The 22,038-nt window shown below is 46.8% G+C and overlaps 5 protein-coding genes across 8 annotated transcripts; 2 read left to right on the forward strand and 3 right to left on the reverse strand.

Moving 5' to 3' along the window:
- Positions 1-2,776: 2,776 nt before the first annotated feature.
- On the forward strand, positions 2,777-7,279 carry LOC117842254 (cyclin-C1-1). Of its 2 annotated transcripts, none has more exons than XM_034722636.2 (9): positions 2,777-2,934; positions 3,046-3,155; positions 3,943-3,982; positions 4,449-4,493; positions 5,031-5,152; positions 5,231-5,351; positions 5,472-5,516; positions 6,676-6,823; positions 6,907-7,279. In XM_034722636.2, the coding sequence occupies exons 1-9, from the start codon at positions 2,903-2,905 to the stop codon at positions 7,024-7,026; spliced, it is 783 nt and encodes a 260-aa protein (XP_034578527.1). In that variant the 5' UTR covers positions 2,777-2,902; the 3' UTR covers positions 7,027-7,279. The 2 variants fall into 2 exon arrangements, with proteins under 2 accessions (XP_034578527.1, XP_034578528.1); XM_034722637.2 differs by having other exon boundaries at positions 5,237-5,351.
- Positions 7,280-7,521: 242 nt separating this feature from the next.
- Positions 7,522-11,044, reverse strand: LOC117842257 (peroxisome biogenesis factor 10). 2 transcript variants are annotated; one of them, XM_034722640.2, is made up of 6 exons: positions 10,819-11,044; positions 10,237-10,521; positions 9,932-10,001; positions 8,675-8,802; positions 7,938-8,148; positions 7,522-7,860 (listed from the first exon to the last, which is right to left on the reverse strand). In XM_034722640.2, exons 2-5 carry the CDS (start codon positions 10,477-10,479, stop codon positions 7,939-7,941), a joined length of 651 nt encoding a protein of 216 aa, XP_034578531.1. In that variant the 5' UTR covers positions 10,480-10,521; positions 10,819-11,044; the 3' UTR covers positions 7,522-7,860; position 7,938. The 2 variants fall into 2 exon arrangements, with proteins under 2 accessions (XP_034578531.1, XP_034578533.1); XM_034722642.2 differs by having other exon boundaries at positions 8,675-8,739; positions 10,819-11,040.
- Positions 11,045-11,141: 97 nt separating this feature from the next.
- LOC117842255 (uncharacterized) lies at positions 11,142-13,201 on the forward strand. 2 transcript variants are annotated; one of them, XM_034722638.2, is made up of 4 exons: positions 11,142-11,385; positions 11,489-11,659; positions 11,836-12,231; positions 12,960-13,201. In XM_034722638.2, the coding sequence occupies exons 1-4, from the start codon at positions 11,240-11,242 to the stop codon at positions 13,096-13,098; spliced, it is 852 nt and encodes a 283-aa protein (XP_034578529.1). In that variant the 5' UTR covers positions 11,142-11,239; the 3' UTR covers positions 13,099-13,201. The 2 variants fall into 2 exon arrangements, with proteins under 2 accessions (XP_034578529.1, XP_034578530.1); XM_034722639.2 differs by having other exon boundaries at positions 11,181-11,385; positions 11,489-11,620.
- A 256-nt stretch (positions 13,202-13,457) lies between these two features.
- On the reverse strand, positions 13,458-17,252 carry LOC117842253 (uncharacterized). The gene is made up of 8 exons (XM_034722634.2): positions 17,012-17,252; positions 16,787-16,899; positions 16,611-16,686; positions 16,454-16,482; positions 16,200-16,293; positions 15,981-16,070; positions 15,632-15,818; positions 13,458-14,131 (listed from the first exon to the last, which is right to left on the reverse strand). The coding sequence occupies exons 1-8, from the start codon at positions 17,180-17,182 to the stop codon at positions 13,743-13,745; spliced, it is 1,149 nt and encodes a 382-aa protein (XP_034578525.1). The 5' UTR covers positions 17,183-17,252; the 3' UTR covers positions 13,458-13,742.
- Positions 17,253-20,404: 3,152 nt separating this feature from the next.
- Positions 20,405-21,679, reverse strand: LOC140221713 (uncharacterized). Its single transcript, XM_072291482.1, has one exon. It carries the CDS (start codon positions 21,275-21,277, stop codon positions 20,675-20,677), a length of 603 nt encoding a protein of 200 aa, XP_072147583.1. The 5' UTR covers positions 21,278-21,679; the 3' UTR covers positions 20,405-20,674.
- Positions 21,680-22,038: the final 359 nt, after the last annotated feature.

Consider the following 22,038-nt stretch of genomic DNA (forward strand, 5'->3'; position numbering starts at 1 on the left):
TAGGGGTTCATTGTTCGCCTTTTGACAGCTCTGCTAATTGGTTTTGAAATTTCTAAAATGACTTATGTTTCATGATAGAGGAGTTCCAGTGAAAACCGAAGACGGTAGCGGGAAGGATGTAATACAGTGATATCACGTGAGTAAGAATCTGTTTGATCCCCGATCACACCACAAGCTGTGGCGGTTATGGTGGTGGAAATCGGTGCCACAAGCCACGGCTGGGAACAAGCACGCCCTAAATCCATATGCTTCTGCCCCAGTAGGAGGAGCCATTCCTTCTTTCTCATCCTTGTGCCACGTCCATCACATCAAGATAAATTTCCCAACTTAATATCTCCCATATTTGCATGTTTCATTGTCCCGCGCCATGATGACACTTCGTGACAAAAGAATAGAAGCGATGAGCATATGGCCGGTCGTTTGCTGCTGGAGCTTCAGCTAGCAGGAGACCATGACCATTTGGTAGCACACCGAGAGTAGCCTAGCCCCGTGACCCAAAAGCTACAAACAGCATGGCCCGGAACGACGGTTCCATTCGTATGCGTGCGTTTGTCTATCGTTTTCGGTGCTCTGTATCGTACTCAGCTGCTGCTGCTGCTTGTTCATCAGAACAAACGTATATAAACACATCATCATGATGCGCCCAACCGAAAAGATGCTGGGACGTGTCACGGTCACAGATAACGTATAGTCGTATACGAACACATACACGGATACATACCTTGTCATGTAGTAGTTGGATAGACGCTCATGTCTCAAATGCCCGGACCAGAGTCACCGCGCGTGCCTCAGTTAAGACAGAGCAGGCATGGAGTGCCAAAACATGGTGCGTGCATTGTGTCCAAGCGCCATCGATGTATGTACAGAAAGACACCGGATTTGATTTTCTCACTGGCGTGTATGGGTTTATGTTTTACATCTCACCCCCACACGCTATGACATATTCGACATTTCCGAGGGTATTTTCTCAAATGACGGAATGTCATTGTTTTCTTAATTATTTTTTAAGTTGCAGAGGATTCTTTTAGTTTAACTTGGACAATCTCTAAGGGAGAAACAAAAGAAAGGCCCAACCAATATTTTCCAACAAATAAAAAACTTTTGTCCATTTAGCAAATAACTAATATTTGCTAAATGGAAGTGACAGTACATCAAAAGAGTGACAGTACATCAAAAGAACTGTCTAGAAATGGAAGTGACAGTACATCAAAAGAGTCAAATGTAGGTCCAAACCTCATGCTTATCGCTAAACGAAACACGCGGCGTTTTTGTAAGCGGCTGGACGCCATTTTCGCAAGCGTTAAATGCAGCAGCTGGTGGTCCAAGGAATACCATATCCCGTCTCAACCAATGCACGATCCGTTCCGGCGGAGATCCTTTTCAAAACGCGGCCGTGATTGGTCTATCGCACCCAGAATTTATGCCCCCCTACTGGCGCGCCATGTATCACGAGAAAGAAAGGCGCGCGTACGACACGGCGCGATGGCGTGCCATACGTACACGTACGCCGTATTGGCTTGGGCCAAAGAGACGGCTTACAGTGTACGTGCACTCGAATTCTCAGAACATTTTTGTTAGGGTGCACCTACCGACTATATTTAAGTAAAAAAATTGTAACCCTCGCGGACATGTTTCCAAACATAACTGAGGAGTTCTCAGACTTTTGTCACGCGCTGAATTGGTGATCGCTCTCGGTGCAATCTTCAGGTTCAGGTGCTCCTTTGTCGCTTTATGGCTGCAAGGCCCAGTCAACGCAAGTCAAATCAAATCCAGGCGCGGCAAAACCGTACCTGTCTCTTCCAATCCAATCACTGCCCTGCCGGATTCCTTAACTTTTTGTGTGAAAATATCACTGTATTTAAACCCTGCAAAAAATCCAGTAAAATCGGCATGCACTCCCAAGACAGCAGAGGGGTGAAAACCGAGTGATCCACACGGCTGAATCGAGCCAAAGTGAAAACCGATCGAAACAGCATCTTGGATTTAGCAGCGCTGGACGGTGCCCGATCCATGCAGCAGCCACAGGCTCACAGCGCACAGCGCCGTCCACAATTTCGATCTGACGAGCGAGACGGATCCACAATGATCGCGGACGCAAGTGGCGGCCCGGCCTCCTTGGATGGATCTTTCGAACGCCGCCGGTCGCTGTCACCTCGGTCGATTCAGATCATCTCGGAGCGCTGGACCGCACTGGATAAGGCGCGATCCTCCAGTCCAGGGCGGGGTCACGTTAGCATGCGGAGGCGCTGCTGCGCGGAGTGGAGCCATGCATGGAATGGAACGGCACGGTGGTTGAGACGTCAAAGCCGCAGCTGTGACTGTGATCCTGTGAATGCGTCGCGTGATCGATCGATCCCCGTCTCTTAAAATTCTGGTCGCGCTCTCGCGCGATACCGGGTCGTCGTCGGGCTGAATTATTTGCAGCCAAGAACGACGTACAAACCGACGCCGTCCTTGTACCTGCCTGGGGTACAGGCTCGTGTGTGCATGTGCATCAGTGCAGGGTGGTCGATACTCAATAGTGTCGGCTGTCAGGTATGTACTACTCGTATGATACGACTAACTGATAAGCTGTGACACCGGTCAAGTCCTGACCGTGCAACTATCCAAGTCTACTTCCCAGTTCCCTGCCTGCGAAACCTGAGGACACACATTCCTGTGAAAAAGTTGGGGAGTTGACGTTTACTTTAGCAGGCCGAATAGAGGAGTCCGGGCCTCGGAAGCCTCGAGACGGCCCATAATGCTGGGCCAGCCTGACCCAACTAATTTTTGCTTCCGCAAACCTTCTCACTCAATCCGGCTGAGACAGACGCCGAGTCACCCCCCTCCCGCATTTTCCCGCAGCTTATTCGGCCGGCGAGACGCGAGAGTCCGTAGGCTCGCCGGGATCGCGGTCCCCAGGATGGCCGCCAACTTCTGGGCGTCGTCGCACTGGTAAGCCGCCTCCCGTCCCCAGCCCTTTCCCCGTTCGCGCCTCTCGATTCGGTCTCCGCGGCGGACCTGGGCGGCTGATTTGGGGCGGGTGTTGTTTGCCATGGTGTGCAGCAAGCAGCTGCTGGACAACCCGGAGGATGCGGACCTGGTGCCGGCGGCGGACCGGGAGCGGGGCATCACGCCGGAGGAGTTCCGCCTCGTCAAGATCCACATGTCCTTCCGTGAGCTCCTCCCCCCCCCTCCCGGCGCTTTTCCAGACCCCCGTGCGGATTAGGTTTTGGCTGCCTAGCGCGATGCGCCCTGACTTTACTGCATCTGGGATAGTTTGTTGCGACTGGGGAATTTGTTGCAGCTATCACAAAACGAGCAAGTGTCTCTTAAGAAGCACAAAAGCTGCACCAAGCTCGGCGTGCACTATTAAATGTTAAAAAGTGGGAAGTTTTGATGGCTTAGTTGTGTCAATGCATTGGCCAATTTGATACTCAAACGCTCAGATGTTTTCTGCAACCGTTATAAATTGATTGGTGTATATGTAACTGTACCAGTGATCCACGTCGTATCATACAATTATCTGTAACGCAGTGGTTGACTGTTTGCCTACTCAAGGAAGTAAAAGTGGTGTTTTGCTCTTGTTTCACTTTACTTATTTTCGAGCATACAGCTTCATGTCCTTTTTATGATGTATAAGTTTTTGGTGATGAACTGATGATAAGTTTGGCAGTCGTATTATTAACATAGGTGCTAAATTTGCACAATTGCAATTCATTTTATTAGTGTAGGCTGTGTAGCTGCAAAATTGTTACAATCATAGTTGATATTATTGGCGTAGGTGCTGAATTGGACTTAAGTATATTAGATAAATCAGAAATCAAATGCTCAGTTTATTTCTTGCCATCTACAGCAGTGTATTTTTACAATTTCACCACAGGTTGATTAATGTGCATTTTCTGTTAAGGTCACTTGTGTATTTTTAGGTGTCTTACAAAGTAAAACATTTCATAATTTCAGATATCTGGCGGCTGGCGCAGGCGGTGAAAGTTAGGCAAAGGTTAGTCATTATTTGCATTAGCCCCTGTTCACTTATTTTGTAACTACGGATTATATCTTTACTGGGGAAAGGAAAATATTTGTATGTATTGATTTCTTACATAGCTTGTACTTGCCAGGCTTTCCTTCTATGTTCGGTAGTTTAGATGCTAAAAAACACATCAAAATTATTGTTCTATTAAATAATATAATAAAACCACTTGTCTTCTTTCAAAGCGTTTAATTAGGACTAGAGAGTGGAACCATTGAGATAAGCCGATAACTACACTTTTGATATCCTCAATAGAAAAACATTGTGAAACTTATTCCCTCAATGCCATGGACAAACATAGCGAATTAGAATGGACTGTAAAAATGGCATTCAGTACATTTCTACAAAGGAATTTATCACATGGCTTATGATATGCTGTCTCTGGACCTTTCTGGTAACACATGGTTCTTATGATCTTAAGTTGTTATTGTTTCAGAGTTATAGCTACGGCAGTCACTTACTTCAGGCGTGTGTATACAAGGTATGTGTCTCTATTTAAGAAAGATAGACCACATGCATTTTTGTTTCTATGCGTTGGAGATGTAGCTATTTTGAGTGGCTGCTGATTTATCTAGTCAGAGGAAGGAAACACAGTTTATTCTCGAGAATTTATGTACTTCCAGGAAACAAGATAGCAAATTCTTGAGATTGTGAGATGGCCAACTTACTGGAATTAGTTAGTATAGTAGAATCTTATAATTGCAAGGTTTTCATAATCGTCTAGTTTGGTACTTGGTAGTGCTCACCTCTTACATTTCAATTCTATACTTATATGTACTTAAAAGTACGAGAAAAACATGTTTTGGAACTAACTTTCTGCCATCTATAGCTGGATACAAGGGCTCAAATTTTGTCACTTGTTTTCTACATGTTCTTCTGAAAATATTCTAGTATGGTAGTGCTTGCCTCTTAAAACTCGAAAAGTATGAAAGCGGTGTTTTGCTCTACTGGCCTTGAGTTTTGTGGATGTGTTCATGTTGTAGTGAAAGCTTTGGTCTAACACGGAATATGTTACCAGAAAGAGCATGTCAGAGTATGATCCTCGTTTGGTTGCACCTACTTGTTTGTATTTGGCGTCAAAGGTGGAGGAGAGCACAGTGCAAGCACGGCTTCTTGTCTTCTACATAAAAAAGATGTGTGGTATGTCCTATTACTATACTTGTGGACATATTTACTTGGAAAAACTGCACCAAACAACTGTTTCTGTTTCTCTTCAAGGTACAGGTTCCGATGATAAGTACCGGTTTGAAATTAAGGATATTCTTGAAATGGAAATGAAGCTCCTGGAAGCACTTGATTATTATTTGGTTGTTTTCCATCCATATCGTCCTCTCTTACAGTAAGATTCTATTTCCAATGACATTGCTGGTGTTTTCATGCAACTTGCCTTCTCCATCTCCCTAGCTTTCAGCTCTTTGTTCTGGCGGAACTTCAAGTAGATGTATGTCCTTTTGTGCAGGTTATTGCAGGATGCTGGCATAACTGATCTGACACAATTTGCCTGGTAAGCACTGCTTTTCATGAATGACATGATTCTGGGTCAACAATTAAGGAATAAATGTTTGGTCAAATTGCATATTTGCCACTACTCTAACCCTCTAGCTTGAATTTGCTATATAAAACAACATGTTGCAAAGTTGTCACCAAAACTGGCCTCAGTGTCTTCCATTTGCTACTTCTCAGTCTCTTTGACCAGAACCCTTTTGTTTTGAGAGCAAAATTAATTTATGAAATAAAAAGGTAAATATAAGTGAAACAAAAAGGATGAAAATGCCCTTTGCCAACCTTATCTTCTCCCCAGGCCAATCAGCTCCTCCACTCCACCCTTTCCTCCATGGGCCATGGCTGCTGCCACCTGCTCTCCCACCCAATTGAGCTCCCCACTGGTCTAAGACTCGACTCAGCACCTTCACCTGGCCCACCATCTCGACATCCAATTGGCTTTGCATTCAGGCCCCCCCTCCAATCTTCTTTGAGGCAACGGAGGTGAGGAGTGAGGAGGAGGAGGAGGAGGAGGAGGGCATTTTCTTCCGAAGAACAGCGTTAATGGAATCCTGCAGTCCAATGGCAGGATTGGTCGTTGACCATAGCTTCCGGTAGCGAACATGCAATTATGCTTCTCATTGGCAAATTCACCATAACTGTTCAAACGATGCAAATATGCATTTGGCTCTAAATCTATTCTGCTAGGGCTTTCCATCCTTTATGATTTCAATCAGTGTCCTGTTCTTTTCTCTCTTTTTTTTTGTGGTGGAAGTTTGGACTTTCTTAAATCATTTTATCTCATGAGTAGTACTCCCTCTGGTCAGTTTCAGTTGATTTTTCAGACAAGCAAAACGAAACCTATATGCAAGCCAAAATTGTTGTCTGAAACATCAAATAAAGGTGACTGGAGGTAGTATTAGTCTGAGACCAAAAGAAATACCCTTTTTTCCTTGCAGGATTTTTTTGGCGTATATGTTAGTTTAAGTAAGAGTGAAACTTTGCTATGGAAATAAATATACGTCTCATCAGAGTTTTCTTTCTTTTCCTTTCTAATTTTAGTGACACAACACAGGGATATAAATTGATTTATCTAGAATTGGTAGCATTAATTTCAGTATGATCTTGTTATGGGTACGTATTGTATGCTCAGTCTTCAGCCAGACTATTGCTATGTGCAGGGGCCTCGTTAATGATACTTACAAGATGGATCTTATTCTCATATATGCACCCTATATGATTGCACTTGCCTGCATATACATTGCAAGTGTCCTTAAAGATAAGGACACCACTTCATGGTTTGAAGAACTCCGCGTCGACATGAACATTGTAAGCTTTTCCATTGATCATTTGGATTGATTCTGTTTCTATCTCACTATCTTCACCCATTATTTTTTATTGGTGAATATCAGGTTAAGAATATCTCAATGGAAATTCTGGATTTCTATGACACTTACAAGATCGATCCTCAAAGGGGCCTCCCAGAGGATAAGATTAGCCCTGTGCTGAACAAGTTACCGGCAAAGTCTTAAGCTCCAGTTTCGCTATTTATGGTCTATTTCAAACTAAGCATGAGCGACTAACAAGCTCACAATTCCATGACGGGAGTGTGCGTGTGCGCGCGTGTTTTGTGTGTAACATGTATTGGCGAACTACCTCTTAGACTCAAAGCCCTAATTTGATATCCCATGGTAGGGGATGCTCTGTCGGTGCTTGTAATCGTCTCTTGTTGCTTTCATGACTTCGATATCATACACAACTGCGATGGAATTTTACACCGGCTCAGTAGTATCTACGTCTTTCTAACCATTTTACAGGTCGAAACCAGACCACCCTCTGTTCGCATTGATGCCCAGACATTTTCTAGAGCAATACGCCCATACTTTGGCAATTAAATTCTACATCTCCAGCACGGGGGGTGCTGCACGCAGGGAGCCCATTATAGTTGAGCCGTTGATTCGCAGCGGCACACCATATGTGTTGATTACAGTCAAAAACATTGCCAGGTAATGCACTTTGAACAAACATGCCAAAAAAAGAACATCCATAAATGCTAAAGTTTGCAACTCACTATTATCATTTCAGATTGAAGCAAATACCAGTTACACTAATCAACTAAGCCAATTACCTAATACATACAACACAATAATATTCTGAAGTTGTAGGTGCAACAAGTGATGAGTAAAACTGAAGCTATCCACTTCCCTTCTCAGGAAGTTGTCGCAATGAGCCGATGAGCTCCTGGTGACGCAGTTACATGATACAGACTGGGTGAAATATCCATCTATTGTTCACACTGAGAGAGAACTTCTGATCCTAATTGCACATCCTTATTGTATCAGAAGTTTCTGATACAGCCAATTGACCTGTATTGGACGACGATGGAGTTCAGCTGATTGCCCTCAAAATTACTATAAGCCATCAGATAGATAAAAGGGTTCACCTTAACTAGCGGTGCTTGGAAGATAAATACGATGGACGCTAGTTGCTCTCAGGCCCTTCCTGCACGTAGGACATCTCTTCTGAACCTTGATGGCTTGCTTAATGCACGTGTTGCAGAAGATATGGCCACAAGGTGTTGTGGCGGGCTCCTCCATCTTATTCCAACATATCGGGCAGGTAAAAGTTGGTTCCTTGGGGACCTCCTTATTTGCCTGTCAGCAGAAATTCATAGTCAGAGTTCAATGCAAAGCATAATGTAGAAACAATTAGTATGCAAAATTCAAACAAAGCTCAGCCGTTCAACTGAAATTCTTGAAATATACTCGAGTGTATGTAATAAGCAAGCCAGTGAGTTACAGAACATAAAGTGACACTAGAAATATAACAGTAACAAACTCTGGATTTTCAAAAAATATTAAATGCCAGCACCTGTCAAGAACAATATGAAATTCTGAATAGACCTATATCATGCCATAGTAGATATGTAACTATGTTTCAATACTTGATTGGCCAAGGAGAATATTATATAGAAATTTAAAACAGGTAACTGTTACTCTCTTAGTCCACTCAAAGGACAACATACATGATCCACAACTCTAAGACTGCTGAAAGTGCAAGTTAGGATCGCGCATAAACCAGAAACCAATTGCCATTTTAAATAGCTGGAAAGTACTCAGTTATAAATCTGGCTGATTTTAGAGCTGAAAAAGATTACTCCCATCAGATAAGATTAAATACCTGAAAGCTGGACCCTTCTCCCCTATTTTGAGAGAGGCAATGTACAACCCTCTGGCGCTTGTTCCCTGTAGGAAGATCAGAAGACACAGATGCATCGTCATATGAAACACCCATGACTGAATAAATAACTGCATGATTACGGACAGGAGTGTTAAATCACAAGGGACATTGTGAAGTCAGATATTTATCATGTAGCCATGTAGGTGTTCCAGAATAAACATGGAAATATATGCAATATCTACAAGTCACTCAATTAAGAAATTAGAAATATGAAAAATATGAGTAACTTCTGGAATAGCATATTGATGTGTGACACTACTGAAATAGTTAGTCCTAATGTATAATCATAGATACAGTCATCTTAGGGGGTGTTTGGGAGCACTCCACTCCAGGAAAAATTACTTCACTCCACCAACTCCAAAAATTTTGCAGCCAAACGCGTCTAGCTCCAGCAACTCCGGCTCCAGGAAAAAGGTGGAGCAGGGGGGTAGATCCACGTTTTTTATGGAGTACCTCAAGAGGTGCTCCAAAAACCTCCTTTTCAGACCTCCTCATGGAGTTGGGGTTATTTACCCACCATTGCCACTGGTTACACAAGTTACCGGTTCGATTTTTCTATCTCCTCCGTCGTCTCCGTTTCTTCTCCCACGGGGCGCAGGCCGGCCGGGGGCGAGCTCCCCCGCGGCGGCGCGGCCGGGGCGCGGGCCGGCCGGGGCGAGCTCCCCCGCGGCGGCGCGGCCGGGGCGCGGGCCGGCCGGGGGCGAACTCCTCGGGCCAGGTGCCCACCGGAGAGCGCTGCGCCTCGTCTGCATGTCCTACCTCCAAAAACTGAGAAGAGAAGAGGAGAGGAGAGAGAGGAAGAAGAGAGGAGAAAATAGAAGAGTATGACATGTGGGTCCGTTCACAAAGGGTAAAATAGACCATTCACAACAAGTGCTCATGTTTTTGGAGCTGGAGCACTGCCATTAGCCAAACACGTGCAACAGCTCCATGTTTTTTGGAGTTGGTGGAGTGGAGCTAGGAAAATGTGGAGCTGGTGAAGTGGAGCTGGTTTTTCTGAAGTGGAGTGCTCCCAAACAGGCCCTTAGTAGCACATTGTAGTAGTCATTAAGCTCAAATTGTTTGTGTTGTTGATAAATATACAGTTTCTGAATGAAGAATTGATATTAGACTGATGAACAAATACAATTCCTCCTGTAATTCTAAATATTTAATGGGCAGATTCATTCTAAAAGGCACAATAATTAGTAAACTAACCTTGCTGGCTACCCTCAACCTCCAAGTCAACCACTGTTACAGGTTGCCTCCTGGTTCTCCTGTTTCTCCTCTGCAGAATACAAGATGGTTCAATATCAGTGCTAGCCAATGATGTATTATTTAACAGGAAAAACAAGCATTAGAAAGAACCACAATACATAAAGAGTTCAATAAGGCCTAGTAAAGGCATGCCACATGCTCCTAAAAAACAAACTAATGAACCACTGACATAGCATTACTACATTAGTAGTACACATGACCTTATTGAAAAGTGTAGTAGTTCTTTCAATTCAAGAGAATCATACTGGAGGGGGTACTCGTGATGGCGATATTGCCTGCACTTCATCTTCAATGGCTTCCACATCAATAGGTGAGTTTTGTGCGCCAGCAACAGTGGCTGATACTCCCTGACGGCTTCCCGCCACTGGGAAGCTCGGTGAACTTCCCACCACTGGGGAGCTTGCTTCCAAGTTCACCACTACTTTATCAGCAGACCCATCTTGCGACAGTCTCCTCGGGGCACGCCTTGTGCTGCTGACAGTGCTCATGCTATCTTAGATGAAGATACTCACCTCAACTCCACAGTGAACCTGAAATTCATGGACATATGGTTTAGTACAATCCCTTATCTAGTAGCGCAAGTGCTCTAAAATTCTTAACAAACCTAGGCATTTAACCAAACCTAACAACCGAATCCCGAAGAAATAGCAAATAATAAAGCACTAACGATGGTAAGCTGGAAAAATCCAGATAATTGTACGCGGGATGATTGGGAAAAAAAATTGACGAACAAGACTACAGCCCGAAATCACGATCCCCAGCAAAGATCTACCAAATCAACCAAGATCAACGGTGAGGAGACTTTGCTAGAAATGAGCAAATTCGACCTAGAGTGCGGGAGTCGGCTGCGCGGCGATCGAATCAATAGTCCCACCCTCCATCGCTGCGATTGCCTCGCCGAATCAAGACCGACAACCGATCAGATACGGAATCGTACGCATCGGGAGGGTCAAGAAATCCGCACGTAGTCGCCGAACCGAATCAAACGGAGGAGTTGGTGAGGAGGGGGGAAACCGCGAGTCCGCGACGGCGCGACAGAACCGGAGATTATTTTCTCTCCCCCTGTTTTAGAAGGGAAGAACAAAAGGGGGCGCTGCTTTCTTCTTCTGGGCCCCCTCGTCATTGTCTCATGCCGTTCAGTCCTGACAGGCTGGGTCACTCGTGATCCATGTGGGGCCTAGGGTTCAGTGAGACTTAACTCTAAGTTCAACGAAGTAAAATTTCGCTGGGGTAAAGTGAAAAGTAATCATGGCAGCTGCGGGCGACCGCCGCCGAAGGAGCCGCGCTCCAGGGGGTGGCGCCGCCGCCGCCGCGGGAAACGATGATGGCGAGGAGCAGCACGTCAACCCCTTCCTCGACGTAGCTCCGTCCGCCTCCTCGAGGGTCCAGTTCAGGTGAGTGCTTTGCTTGCGGTTGCTCTGCATGAGCAGTTTGTGCTGGCTGGTCCTGTGTAAGTGTGACCCGCCCGCTCGATGGGTTCTGCGGCGGTGGGCGCAGGAATGTGGCGTCGCGCGCGCGGTGGGTGGAGGAGGCCGGTGCCGCGGAGGTGGTGGAGAGCAAGGGCAAGCTGTGGCTGACCACCGGCGTCACCCGGGGCGGCAAGCTGTGCTACAACGTCGAGGAGATCGGGTGCGCCACCTGTTCGATTGAATGCCGTAGCTGTGCATTGTATGTCAGGTTCCTCGTGGTATATTATTGTACTGGCCCTTTAGCCATGGTGTGCTTTGCATCCAGTAGGCCAGCATAAACTCATCGCTGCTTGAACCTCTGAGCCATTTGTTAATCGATTGTGCATGAATAATGAATTCCGTGTCATTGATTTCTGGCTTGTTGAAACCATGCAGGTTCTTGGTTGAAAGAGGCGCCTTGATTCTTCTCAATGACAAGGATGAAACGATAGGAATAGAAGGCATCTATGAAAAGATCGCTGGAGGAAAATATGGGTGCTCTTGGGATGCCTTCCAAGCTTATAAGCACTTGAAATCGCTTGGTTATATTGTTGGACGATATGGTGTTCCCTGGACAATGAAGAGTAGTGGTACTTGTGACACTACTGTTCCTCCCACGAGTGTGGTTCACACTGATCAGAGCTTCAATAGAGTCGATAGTACCTGCAGTGATATAACCCTGAAGGAAATGCACATTGATGGGATATCTCCATCCTTTGAAGTGTATTTGCCTAACAGCAAGTTTAAAAAATCATCCCCAGGAACCCCTAGTTTCCTCTTATGTCTGTTAAGGTAATGTTCCTTTTATCCAGTCAATTACAATTTCATCTTCCAAAGTTCATCTTCTGTTGGTCTCCCAGTATTTTCGTGTAGATATAGGGTCCATCATCATTTAGACTACTTGAATTACTGAGCTATTTTTCTGTAAACATGAAAGGATTTTCCCCCCTGTGGTGCATTTGATATGATTTTAGCAATACCTTCTTGTTTGAAATGCGTGTGAGTGCCCCTGGCAGCCTGCCACACATGGACCAGGTTTCATGGAGACCAAGGGAGGCTCTGGCATGCACATTAATTGATTTATTGCTCTAGTAGATTTACTCGCAATTGTTACCCATCTGTTAGCTATATGGACCAAAGAAATGAATAGCTCAGTCTCAAAGCTGATTGAATATTTGTGATGTCTAAGTGGACTCTCAGTTAATCCTCATTGTGACTGTTTTATTGCAACGTATCACATTTTCTTTCCATTATCACTAACTTTTATCCTGAAGATAGACAAATAGCCATAGGCATGTAGTAGGCTAAGAGTCTGTAAATTTATGAAGTGCAGATACACTGTTCATGAAAGTAAGGAAAAAAGAGCTCAAGACAACTTTGGTGATAGCATATGAATAAAATTTATAACATAATAGGGTTGCTCTCATATACTCTGTTGATCCATGTTTGTATCGGAGTATCACAACTTTGACATAAAGTCCTAAAGAAAGATATTGACGTTATTTTTCATTTCGGTGCAGGAATAAGCCCCCCACAAGGGTTGAATTGGAAATGGTGGAAAACAATTTTGGAGGTATTCCTCTTAAATATTGCCTTGTGGATAATGGGCGTGTTAGCTTTCTTTCCTTCGACAAAGTTGCTCTTCCAAGCTTGCCCTGATGGGTAGCAGGCACATTTGTTAGCGCTCCTTGTTGTCACTGATCTTGTAATAACATACATTGAAATAGCGAGATCTTCTAAGATATATTTGCCTCAGCAATTATTCTTGTTTGAAGCACGGTTAGTTTCATTTTTATAGTATAGGTTACTGGCTACCTGATAGTACATGAGATGCTCCATCTTGAGCTGAATGGGTCATGTTGAGACACTGATTTATATATTTTATGGATTCTATGTAAACCAGAATTTTCATGCACAGGTCATCACAACGCCAACCGAAGCCCAAATTAACATGAGGTTTTCAAATTGAGACCTCACAAGTAAAGCACATAATAAATATAAATATGTAAGCCAAAATCTGCTAGTGCGAACAAAACTTTCAATTATATGAACTGTGGTACTGAACATTGAAACAAGCATGGATATCTCCGTAATACACAAGCCCTACAAAAACAATCTTGCAGCTCATTGTGAAATTTGGTTAGAAACAATAGAAAAGTTCTGGTTCAGAAGCTCTAAGCTAATAGTGACCTTCGTCCTGCTACAGTACAAATCGTTTCAGGTTCTGGTTATCTAAAAGCTGCAATAGCACTTTCTTAGCTGTTGCTCTTCCCTTGACAAAGAAGAGGGAATTTCCGAAGATGTTAAAGTATGGATTTTTCCACGTTCTCAGAATCCAGCAATTTGTTGTAGAGTCCAGATTCTACAGAGGTGTGTGAAATCATGTCTAGTCTTTGCTTCTTGTTTACTTCTGATGATTTTGTTTCTGAGGCTGCACTCGGGACCTTTGGACTTCCAACAGCAATGAATGCTACTCTCTTCCTAGTCTCATGCTTGAGGTTCCAGTGTGGAACTGAATGCATGCAAGTATTAAGGGTGTCAGGAACTGAACAAGCACCACTTTCATTTTCCAGTTGCCTCCCACTCTGAGAACATCCAGCACCACTGCAATGGTTCATTTTGTCCGGTTGCTCAGCCAGAGCAGCGTCTGCCTGTTTGGCTGACAGGTTCGTTTCTTCAAGGTTTAGTGTGTCTGAAAAAATGGCCACAAATAGGGCAATGGAGTTAACAAGAATGCTTTTGAAGTTAGACACCATGAAGTGATAAAAAAGAACCGAGCCTGTTCAGTTGAATGCGTAACAAACAGTTCAATACTGAAAATTATACTTGTGTTTGGTTCCCTAAATAACAATTGACTACTAGTGGTAACCTGAAAGGTGTCTTACAATTATCTAAAGGACTAATCAAGCGTTGCATCATAGCTGTAATACGGACAACCTGGTTATTGAAAACCAGCACCTTATTAGCTATCATTCAGCTAGGCTAGCTGATCTTAGTATTGCAGACATGTCGCCATGCTATCAGCCATATCACTATAAATCATGCCAACATGTTCAATGGTAACTGTTCACCAACAAAAAGTTATAATGTGGCATACTTCCAAAGATTGATGGATAACCCAAAATGCCAGTTTCAAGTAGCCCTGTTCATCGGTTTGAAAAAACCGGCTGCTAACTCAGTAGATGAAGGTTAGAATGTATGTCAGCATTTTATTGTTCTGTGCCTTTCCTGTTGTCATCTTTAATAGTTTAGAGTAATCATGCTATCTAAATTTCTTTTCCATGTTTTCCTCAGATTTGACTGACTTGGAAGCATAATATTTTCATTCAAGTATGTCAAAAATTCATGGTGTTGCCAAACCAAAGGCTGCAACATCTGGCTTGGTCTATCAGTTTGACGTTTTCTTGGATCTCATTTTAATGTTAATCACGAGCTGCTCAGCCAATGCATTTCTTTTTTGCTTTTTCTTTATTCATGTTAGTGTATAGCTGCAGTTGTAAGGCAGCTGCCCTAGTCTTCCTGCACAGGCATATGTATTTTAGAGAATTTCTACAGAATTTGTACCATTTTAGGCAATGGAATTCCAGGTGTTTTTGGAGAGCTCAAAGCCATGTTCATAACTTGGAATTTCTTCATAAATTATATTTGTCAAAAACACCTGATATATTACATATTTACATAGCTTCAATTTTGTACATTCCTTGTGTGTAGCCAATAGTACGCGCTTGATTAATTCCGCACGTGCAGAGTTAGCAGTACCAGCATTGTGTGGTCACTCCACGTCTCCAGAACTAAACCAACATAAACCCATTCAAACCAGCCAGCCCAGCCCGCACCGGCGGTACTTTCCACCAGCTAGCAACCGGTACAAAACCAGCCCCACCCAGACCAGCAAGCTCTAGTTTGGTTTGGAAACAAACCAGAAACCTGGGAAACCGAACCATGAACAGGGCTAGTTTCAAGTGCCTTGGTAGCTTGCATGGGAACAAGCAGCATGATAAATTATCCTTAAATAATTCAATTTTATACATTTGATTTCAGCTATGTTTTTCACAATGTAATGATGTTACTAAGGTGCTTGATGTCCATTCAAACTCAGTGCCCATTCAGCAAGCAAGCATCAAACAATGCAACTAAGAATTCAGGATCTTCATATATTTATCATGAATAATAGAAAATAAAGCATTTGAACCTTCACTAATGAGTGGAAGCGTCTCATACTGGATTGAAGATTCAGGACCACAGGGCTTCTGATCCTCAACTTGTGTTTCCTGACAGCTATTTTTCATCTTTTCATGCAAAACAAATTTATCTTTCACCCATACACACTCCAGAATTGTACAAGCATCATTCATAGAGGGGTAATATTCTCTAAAAGCCTGTGGGAATAACCGAAGGGAAATGAGGCAAAGTTATTCAGTGAAATCATTATATCTTCCAGAAAGATCAGCTTGTGTGAGAGTGAAAACACAGGCTTAGACAGTAGAGTTTCTCCATGGTATACAAAATTACATAATTGCTAGTGTGGAAGCGAAACAGACCTGCACTCCACCGATGCTAATCTTAACAGCCTGCTTCCTATCAGTAAGATATGTAACCTTATTGTATAATGAAACAACATCAAGTAACATCTGTGAAGCAAGTACCAGAGGTTCAGAGGCTATGGCAAAAGCTTTTGTAAGGAAAAGAGAAAGAGTAACAATATCAGTCAGCGTGTGGTTCCAAGGTGAAATTCAAGAGAAAGAAACTGTAACTCTCACCTGTTGGATCAGGACCCTTATTCGTGCAAGCAAAGAAAACACTGCGGTACAAAGATCGATGAAGAATGATCTAGCAAGTAAAAATGTTATCTGACTGTAGTGTAGGTTAAGGAACTTTGGATATGTTTCAACCATAGAGGTAGGGTAGAAATTTATATCTGCTTTGTTTTATGAGGCTAAGCCAATGGCAAGGCATGACTCACTTATCAGTAAGCCTAGAACAAGTGGACATGAGAACAGAAAACAAAGGATACATTGCTGCCTTCATGACAGGTTCAGCCATCTGGACAGAGAAGTTTTTCACTGAGATTTGATATGATACAAAGTTGGGCAGAGTATGAAATCTCTCTTCCAGGCTACAGATAAGTCATGATCACAAGAGCATCAATGCTGCACAAACACAAAACACACCTGGGATAACAAGCGGGCAACACCCAAAAGCCTCTCATGATGGCTGCGGTTCGCACCAGGTTTCTTCTTAGTCTGCCTATATCAGAATCCAGAAGAAAGCAAAGTAAGAACAGATCAACTATTCCGACAATAGCAAGTGAAATTTGAAAGCAGCGCAAAAGCAATAGCAGACTGACTTCGTCGGGATGAGGATCGTGTTGGCCGGCTTGCGGGATGCGAGGACGGGGAACACGGCGTTGAGGACCTCGGCGAGACCGGCGCCAAATAGCAACTTCAGGTCCCTCCTCACCTGCACGCGCAGACACACGGGGACACATCACCGGTCAGCGCGAGCCACTCGCCAACCTCGGGGTGGGGGTTGTCCTTGTATCCTTAGGAGGATGTGGAGACGCGGCGCTCACCTTGAGGAGGTACTGGAAGTAGGCGGCGCCGCGGTGCTGGTTCCGGTGCTTGTACACCAGGCGCTCGAGCACCCCCGCCTCCGCCTGCAGGTGACGCAGCGCCGCCCGCAGCCGCTGCTCCTCGTCGTCCCCCGCCGTAGGCGGAGAACCCGCCTCCGGCCGCTGCGACATGGCCGACGGCGTGTGAGAACGCGGTGGCGGCGGCTGTCCGTCCGGTGTTGTTCCTGTCTGGCTCTCTCTCTTGACCGATTTGGGCCTGGGCGGGGGAGGAGGCTCGGCGGCGCGTAAGTGTTTGTGGGCCAGATGGGCCGTGAGTCCGATCCAGCTAGAGTTTTAGAACACAGTGGATGGGTACAGATGGATGGAAAAGGTTCCTCATTTCTGACTTGAGATACTTTCAAAAAAAAAATTCTGACTTGAGAAATTTGTGTATAAGAATAATTTGTACAAAAATTCTTGCGTTTTAAATGGGACATGAGTAGCCTAGCTCGTGACCGAGTATCCTGCAGATATTTGTAGCATGCGACTTGCTGTCTTTGCAAGTTACCAACTTACACAATCATACACGGTTGTAAACTTGTATCCTTCGCGGCATTCTGCCTAAAGCTTGGAGTAACGTGCGATGACCATAACTGTATGCTCGAGCTCGAAAGCTGATGTCCAGTGGTGATTTTACTTGGAGTAGCAGCTCTGCACTCAGGCCTGGCACTAGTGCTTTCTTTGACAGCGAGGTACGCAAGCAGAAAGCCGAAAGCCTTCTTTCGTGTTCCCTGCAGAACAGATCTTTTGGAATTTAGAATTTACGCCGAACAGATCTTGGCGCCAAGTCGAGCTCCGAGATGTGCAAACAGTGCCATCCAAATGGGGAGGGTTCACAGCATCAAGGGAAAAGCAAGAGAAACATCTCCATTATTCTTTACCGCGTATAGAAAATTTGGAGGCGACATCTTTCTGAAATGTGTTTGGACCATAGTCCGAATACGTGGATAGCCACCCATTAGCATGATGGCATCTCTGATGAAATATTCCAACTGTCTATGCCTGTCTGTGTTTGTCATGAGCATTGTTCTGAATGGAAGGCCTTTCCTTGTATCGCAAACCGGGAGTTTTCAGTCTTCTGTGGAACTGCACGGTGACAACGACTACAGGCCACAAAGCCAGGTCCTGCCGGCTATCGCAATCTTTTTTTGGTTGAAGTAGTACGAGTACGTACGTAGCTTCTGGAACTTGTTTAGTGCATTCATAAGAAAAGGATTTGTAGTGTAAACACTAGTAATTTTCAAAGAGGAAGAAGGAATTTGTCGGATTTTTCTTTTTTTACGTGTTGAATAATAATGACAAATCATGTAAAAAATAATCCAAAAGTTAAAAGGAAATGAATTGTAGCTAATAAAAAAGAAGAGGGAATAACACTTGATTTCGTGGTCCAAACTGAATCCCATTGAATTGTTTATGAGTCTAGCAACCCACATCCAAGATTCCAAGTATACTAGTATAGTAATTAGGTGCTAGAGCACATGGTAATGGCCTGATGGATGGGTTCTCATCGGTAGAACACACGGAAGCAATGCAGGCCGAGATCGACCGGATACGTAGAGGGAGACATGGTGGGGAAGCGTCGTGGTCTCGTGGTCGTGGATAGGATCGAACTGTATCTGCAGAGGACGTCGTTTTCTTCCCCTGCACACGGAGGCGATCTCCATCTGAACGCTGTGAATGATAAGAGTGATGGGCCACGGGATCTTTGGAGCCCCATGCAGTAGATGGATGGACAAGCAGCTCAACGCCCCAACCACCGATCTAGCTAGAGCCATAATGTAGCTTCCCGAACTAAGATTCATGTGTGCCATACGCCCATATCTACTGCCAATGTTCTTCAGTAGAAAGAACATAACCGATTTGGGCCATGTCACAAAGCCAGGAGGGACTTGACAGATGTGGATCGGAGAGGCTTTCTAATTCTATTTTATGCACGGGAATGGGATCCTAATAACTACAGAAGACTCGTTGCTGCAGGCCTCTTAAACAAAGGACATCTCCGCGTACAATCATTCTCCCCGACGAGCCAATACAATAATTTGCAGAAAATGGGGGCATCGCGCCGGCCGCCGCGCGCGCTACAGTCCACGGACCAGCCCTGTAATCTTGCGAGCTACACGGCAAACCCTCCCAGCTATGCGCTTGTCCGCGCCCGCCCCGCCCGGACCCCAGCTCCTCGCTGCCCTGCCGATCCCTGCTGCCTACCGGTGGCTCGTCGCCGCCGCGGCAGGCCCGTCGCAATCATGCGCGCTGTCGCCGCTCGCAAAGACAAAACGGCGCCGGGATGAGCGCGCCTGCGTGTCCGGCCGGGGTCGTGGCTGCGCCGCATCGGGCCTCAACAGCTTCGCCAAGTGTCCACCGCCGGGTTGATGATTGCGGTAAATGGTTTTGACCATCGGATAGGGCGGCGAGGAGGAGTGGATGGCATCATGGTAAAGGTAGCTTTGCTAGCTTACCCAGCAAGATGTAATCGAAGCTGCGCGCCGTGCCGCGTATAGTTTGGCCCGCGGATGGCGCTGCCGTGCCAGCGCCTGAATGGCTCGATCACCGGCTCTGATGATCGGTGACAATGGCTGCACAATTATGGGGTCGATGTTGTCATGTTGAGCTGCAGATGGGTTCAGTGATGAACAGACATGTGTCCTCCGCCAGCCTGAGTCCTTTTAGTTTAAATTACAGCGGGGATCACATTGTTTCGTGTGAAATCTCTGTGCTCCACGCAGCATCTCAACGGTTTTAAAGTTTGCGCCTGCGCAGTCCGCTGGCGATCGGGGCTGGTCCATCACGTGCAGGCAGTCTAGTGAGATCCGACTTGGATGCTTGATCCGGACTGTTCGCCCGGAGCTAGGATTCGGACCAACCCTACGGCGACTTGACAGAGCCGTTCGGCCGAGTCAAACACATCGGCCTAACGTGTTCAGGTTGGGCAGGCAGATGGCCTGCTCTTCAACAATTCTAGTCATCACATCTCTTTTACCATCAAAGAGAAAAGTCATCGATCATGGCTTATCTTCTCCTGCTCTTCAACAATTCTAGCAATCCCTGCAGTTTGAATTGAACGTTCCGGTGCGTTGAACGCGGGGAACCGGTGGAGTTTCGATGAACCCATGCACTGGCGCCCTGGTGGTGATGGTGGATGGGGCGGCGCGCGAGCCCTCGACTCAGATGATACGCGTATGCTGTGGCGTACTGGTACCATCACGCAATCTCCGAGCAGTAACGCCGGAATATTCTGCCGGCATGGTACTCGTCCTTCATGTGCGCCAAGGGCGAAGGATCCTTTACTACCAAAATGCTACGTCCTGAGTTTCAAAAAAAAAAAAATGCTACGTCCTGGAGATGGAGATTGCTGGGTTGGATTTGATCCATGAATGCTGCATCCATTACGGCAGTGATGGTGGTAGTACAAGTGTTCTGTTGAATCTATCTTGGGTTCGAAAAAGGAGAAATTAGAAAGAAAGCAGGAAGAAAATGGAAAAAATTTATCTACACCGAATGCTTTCTCTGATCAATGGAATGGTTGGATTCCAGCTTGGAGCATGAATCCGTCACCATACACCAACTGATTCGAAAACGATGGAAAGATCTGTTCTTGCGGAGAGAACAGCCGTCGCCGGCGGCGGGTCAGAAGAGGTTGAGGACCTCGCGGATGGTAGCGTTGCAGAGCGGGCATCGGCCGCGGCCGGCGCGGAGCTCGCAGGCGCAGGCGCGACAGAAGGTGTGGCCGCAGGGGATGAACGCCGCGCCCTTGCCCCGCGCCACGCACACGCAGCACCGCCCGCCCACGCCGCCGCCGCCGCCCTTGTCATTCTCCTTCTCCTCCGGCGGCGCCTCATCCTCCGCGTCCACGCGCTTCCACTGCCCGCCGGCCGCGCGGGTCGTCCACTGCTGCTCCGTCCGCTCCAGCAGCGCCATCAGGGACACCCGCTCCCCACGCGCGTCCGGCTCCGGCGCTGGCGCCGCGGCCGCCGTGCCTCCCGTCGCGGGGCAGGCGCCGTGGCGGGCGGAGGCGACGGCATGAGGAGGGCCGCGGTCCTCGTCGGCGTCGCGAATGGCGTCGAGGAGCGTGCGTCGCCTGCCCGCTGCCGCGCGCTCGCCTTCGCCGTCGCTGTCGCGGAGCTTGAGGAGGTCGCGTAGGTTGGACGACGCGGCGAGCTGCTCCGCCAGCGTGACGCCGCGCCGCGGCCGCGCCTGCCGCGAGCCCGGCGGCGGCACCCGCACCTCCATCCCTCGAGCGCACACCACCAACGAGGCGATGGCTGACTGGAGGAACTGCTGATCCGCCTGCACTGCTGGCGCTGCCACCCGCTATCCTGTTTATACTGTCGTGTGTCGCGACCGGTTCCAGTTTTGCTTGGCCCGCTCGGACTCTTGTTTTCGAGGCGTCGTGCGCGCCCGCGCGGTCTCGAGCGCCACTTGGCGGCCGCGCGCGCTCGGCTCGGCCGGCCGCGTCGCGCAAGCCGCGCCCGAGCGGGAGGGTCAAGGGTGACGGGTTGGCGCCCGTTTTCCACCGCGCGGCGCGGACTTTTGCGGGGTCCGAGTCCGACGGGAGCTGCCCCGGCTGGCTGACCTGACCGCCGTTGCCTCGTGATGGGACACGGATCGCGGATGGGCAGGCGCCGCGCGCGGCAGGCAGACGCAGGAACTGTCTACTTTTCTGGCCGTTTGGCACGGGGGGTCGGGCCGTTTCAGGTTGGTGCGTCCACCGGGGCGGCGAGTGGTGGCGGTCGTTCAGGTCATAGTCCAGCACCGGATGCGGATGGCTTCCTCTTCCTCACCTGGAACGGAACTGCAAAGCCGCGGTTGCTGATCGCGTTCCTCACGCCGGATTCCTGGCAAATTGCGCCAACGCCAGCTTCTGCCGTAGTTTCGACGGATCAACGCTGGCCGGCAGCAGGGAGACGTGATTCGAGTGACAGCGAGCTGAGCGACACAGGTTCAGGCACGCCAGCAGTAAACTCGCTGCGCTTTACGCCACCAGCGGCGGT

This window comes from Setaria viridis, chromosome 2 (assembly GCF_005286985.2).
Source record: "Setaria viridis chromosome 2, Setaria_viridis_v4.0, whole genome shotgun sequence".
Lineage (NCBI taxonomy): Eukaryota > Viridiplantae > Streptophyta > Magnoliopsida > Poales > Poaceae > Setaria > Setaria viridis.

Coding starts and splice junctions, on each gene's coding strand:
- LOC117842254 (XM_034722636.2), top strand. CDS start 2,903: ATGGCCGCCAACTTCTGGGCGTCGTCGCACTG. Junction 2,935..3,045: donor TTCTGGGCGTCGTCGCACTG/GTAAGCCGCCTC, acceptor CATGGTGTGCAG/CAAGCAGCTGCTGGACAACC. Junction 5,352..5,471: donor CCATATCGTCCTCTCTTACA/GTAAGATTCTAT, acceptor CCTTTTGTGCAG/GTTATTGCAGGATGCTGGCA.
- LOC117842253 (XM_034722634.2), bottom strand. CDS start 17,182: ATGTCGCAGCGGCCGGAGGCGGGTTCTCCGCCTACGGCGGGGGACGAC. Junction 16,294..16,453: donor CCTGTCATGAAGGCAGCAAT/GTATCCTTTGTT, acceptor CCTACACTACAG/TCAGATAACATTTTTACTTG. Junction 16,071..16,199: donor TAAGGGTCCTGATCCAACAG/GTGAGAGTTACA, acceptor CTTGCTTCACAG/ATGTTACTTGATGTTGTTTC.
- LOC117842255 (XM_034722638.2), top strand. CDS start 11,240: ATGGCAGCTGCGGGCGACCGCCGCCGAAGGAGCCGCGCTCCAGGGGGT. Junction 11,386..11,488: donor TCCTCGAGGGTCCAGTTCAG/GTGAGTGCTTTG, acceptor CGGTGGGCGCAG/GAATGTGGCGTCGCGCGCGC. Junction 12,232..12,959: donor TTCCTCTTATGTCTGTTAAG/GTAATGTTCCTT, acceptor ATTTCGGTGCAG/GAATAAGCCCCCCACAAGGG.
- LOC140221713 (XM_072291482.1), bottom strand. CDS start 21,277: ATGGAGGTGCGGGTGCCGCCGCCGGGCTCGCGGCAGGCGCGGCCGCGG.
- LOC117842257 (XM_034722640.2), bottom strand. CDS start 10,479: ATGAGCACTGTCAGCAGCACAAGGCGTGCCCCGAGGAGACTGTCGCAA. Junction 10,002..10,236: donor CATCACGAGTACCCCCTCCA/GTATGATTCTCT, acceptor TGTATTCTGCAG/AGGAGAAACAGGAGAACCAG. Junction 8,803..9,931: donor GGTTGAGGGTAGCCAGCAAG/GTTAGTTTACTA, acceptor GTAATCATGCAG/TTATTTATTCAGTCATGGGT.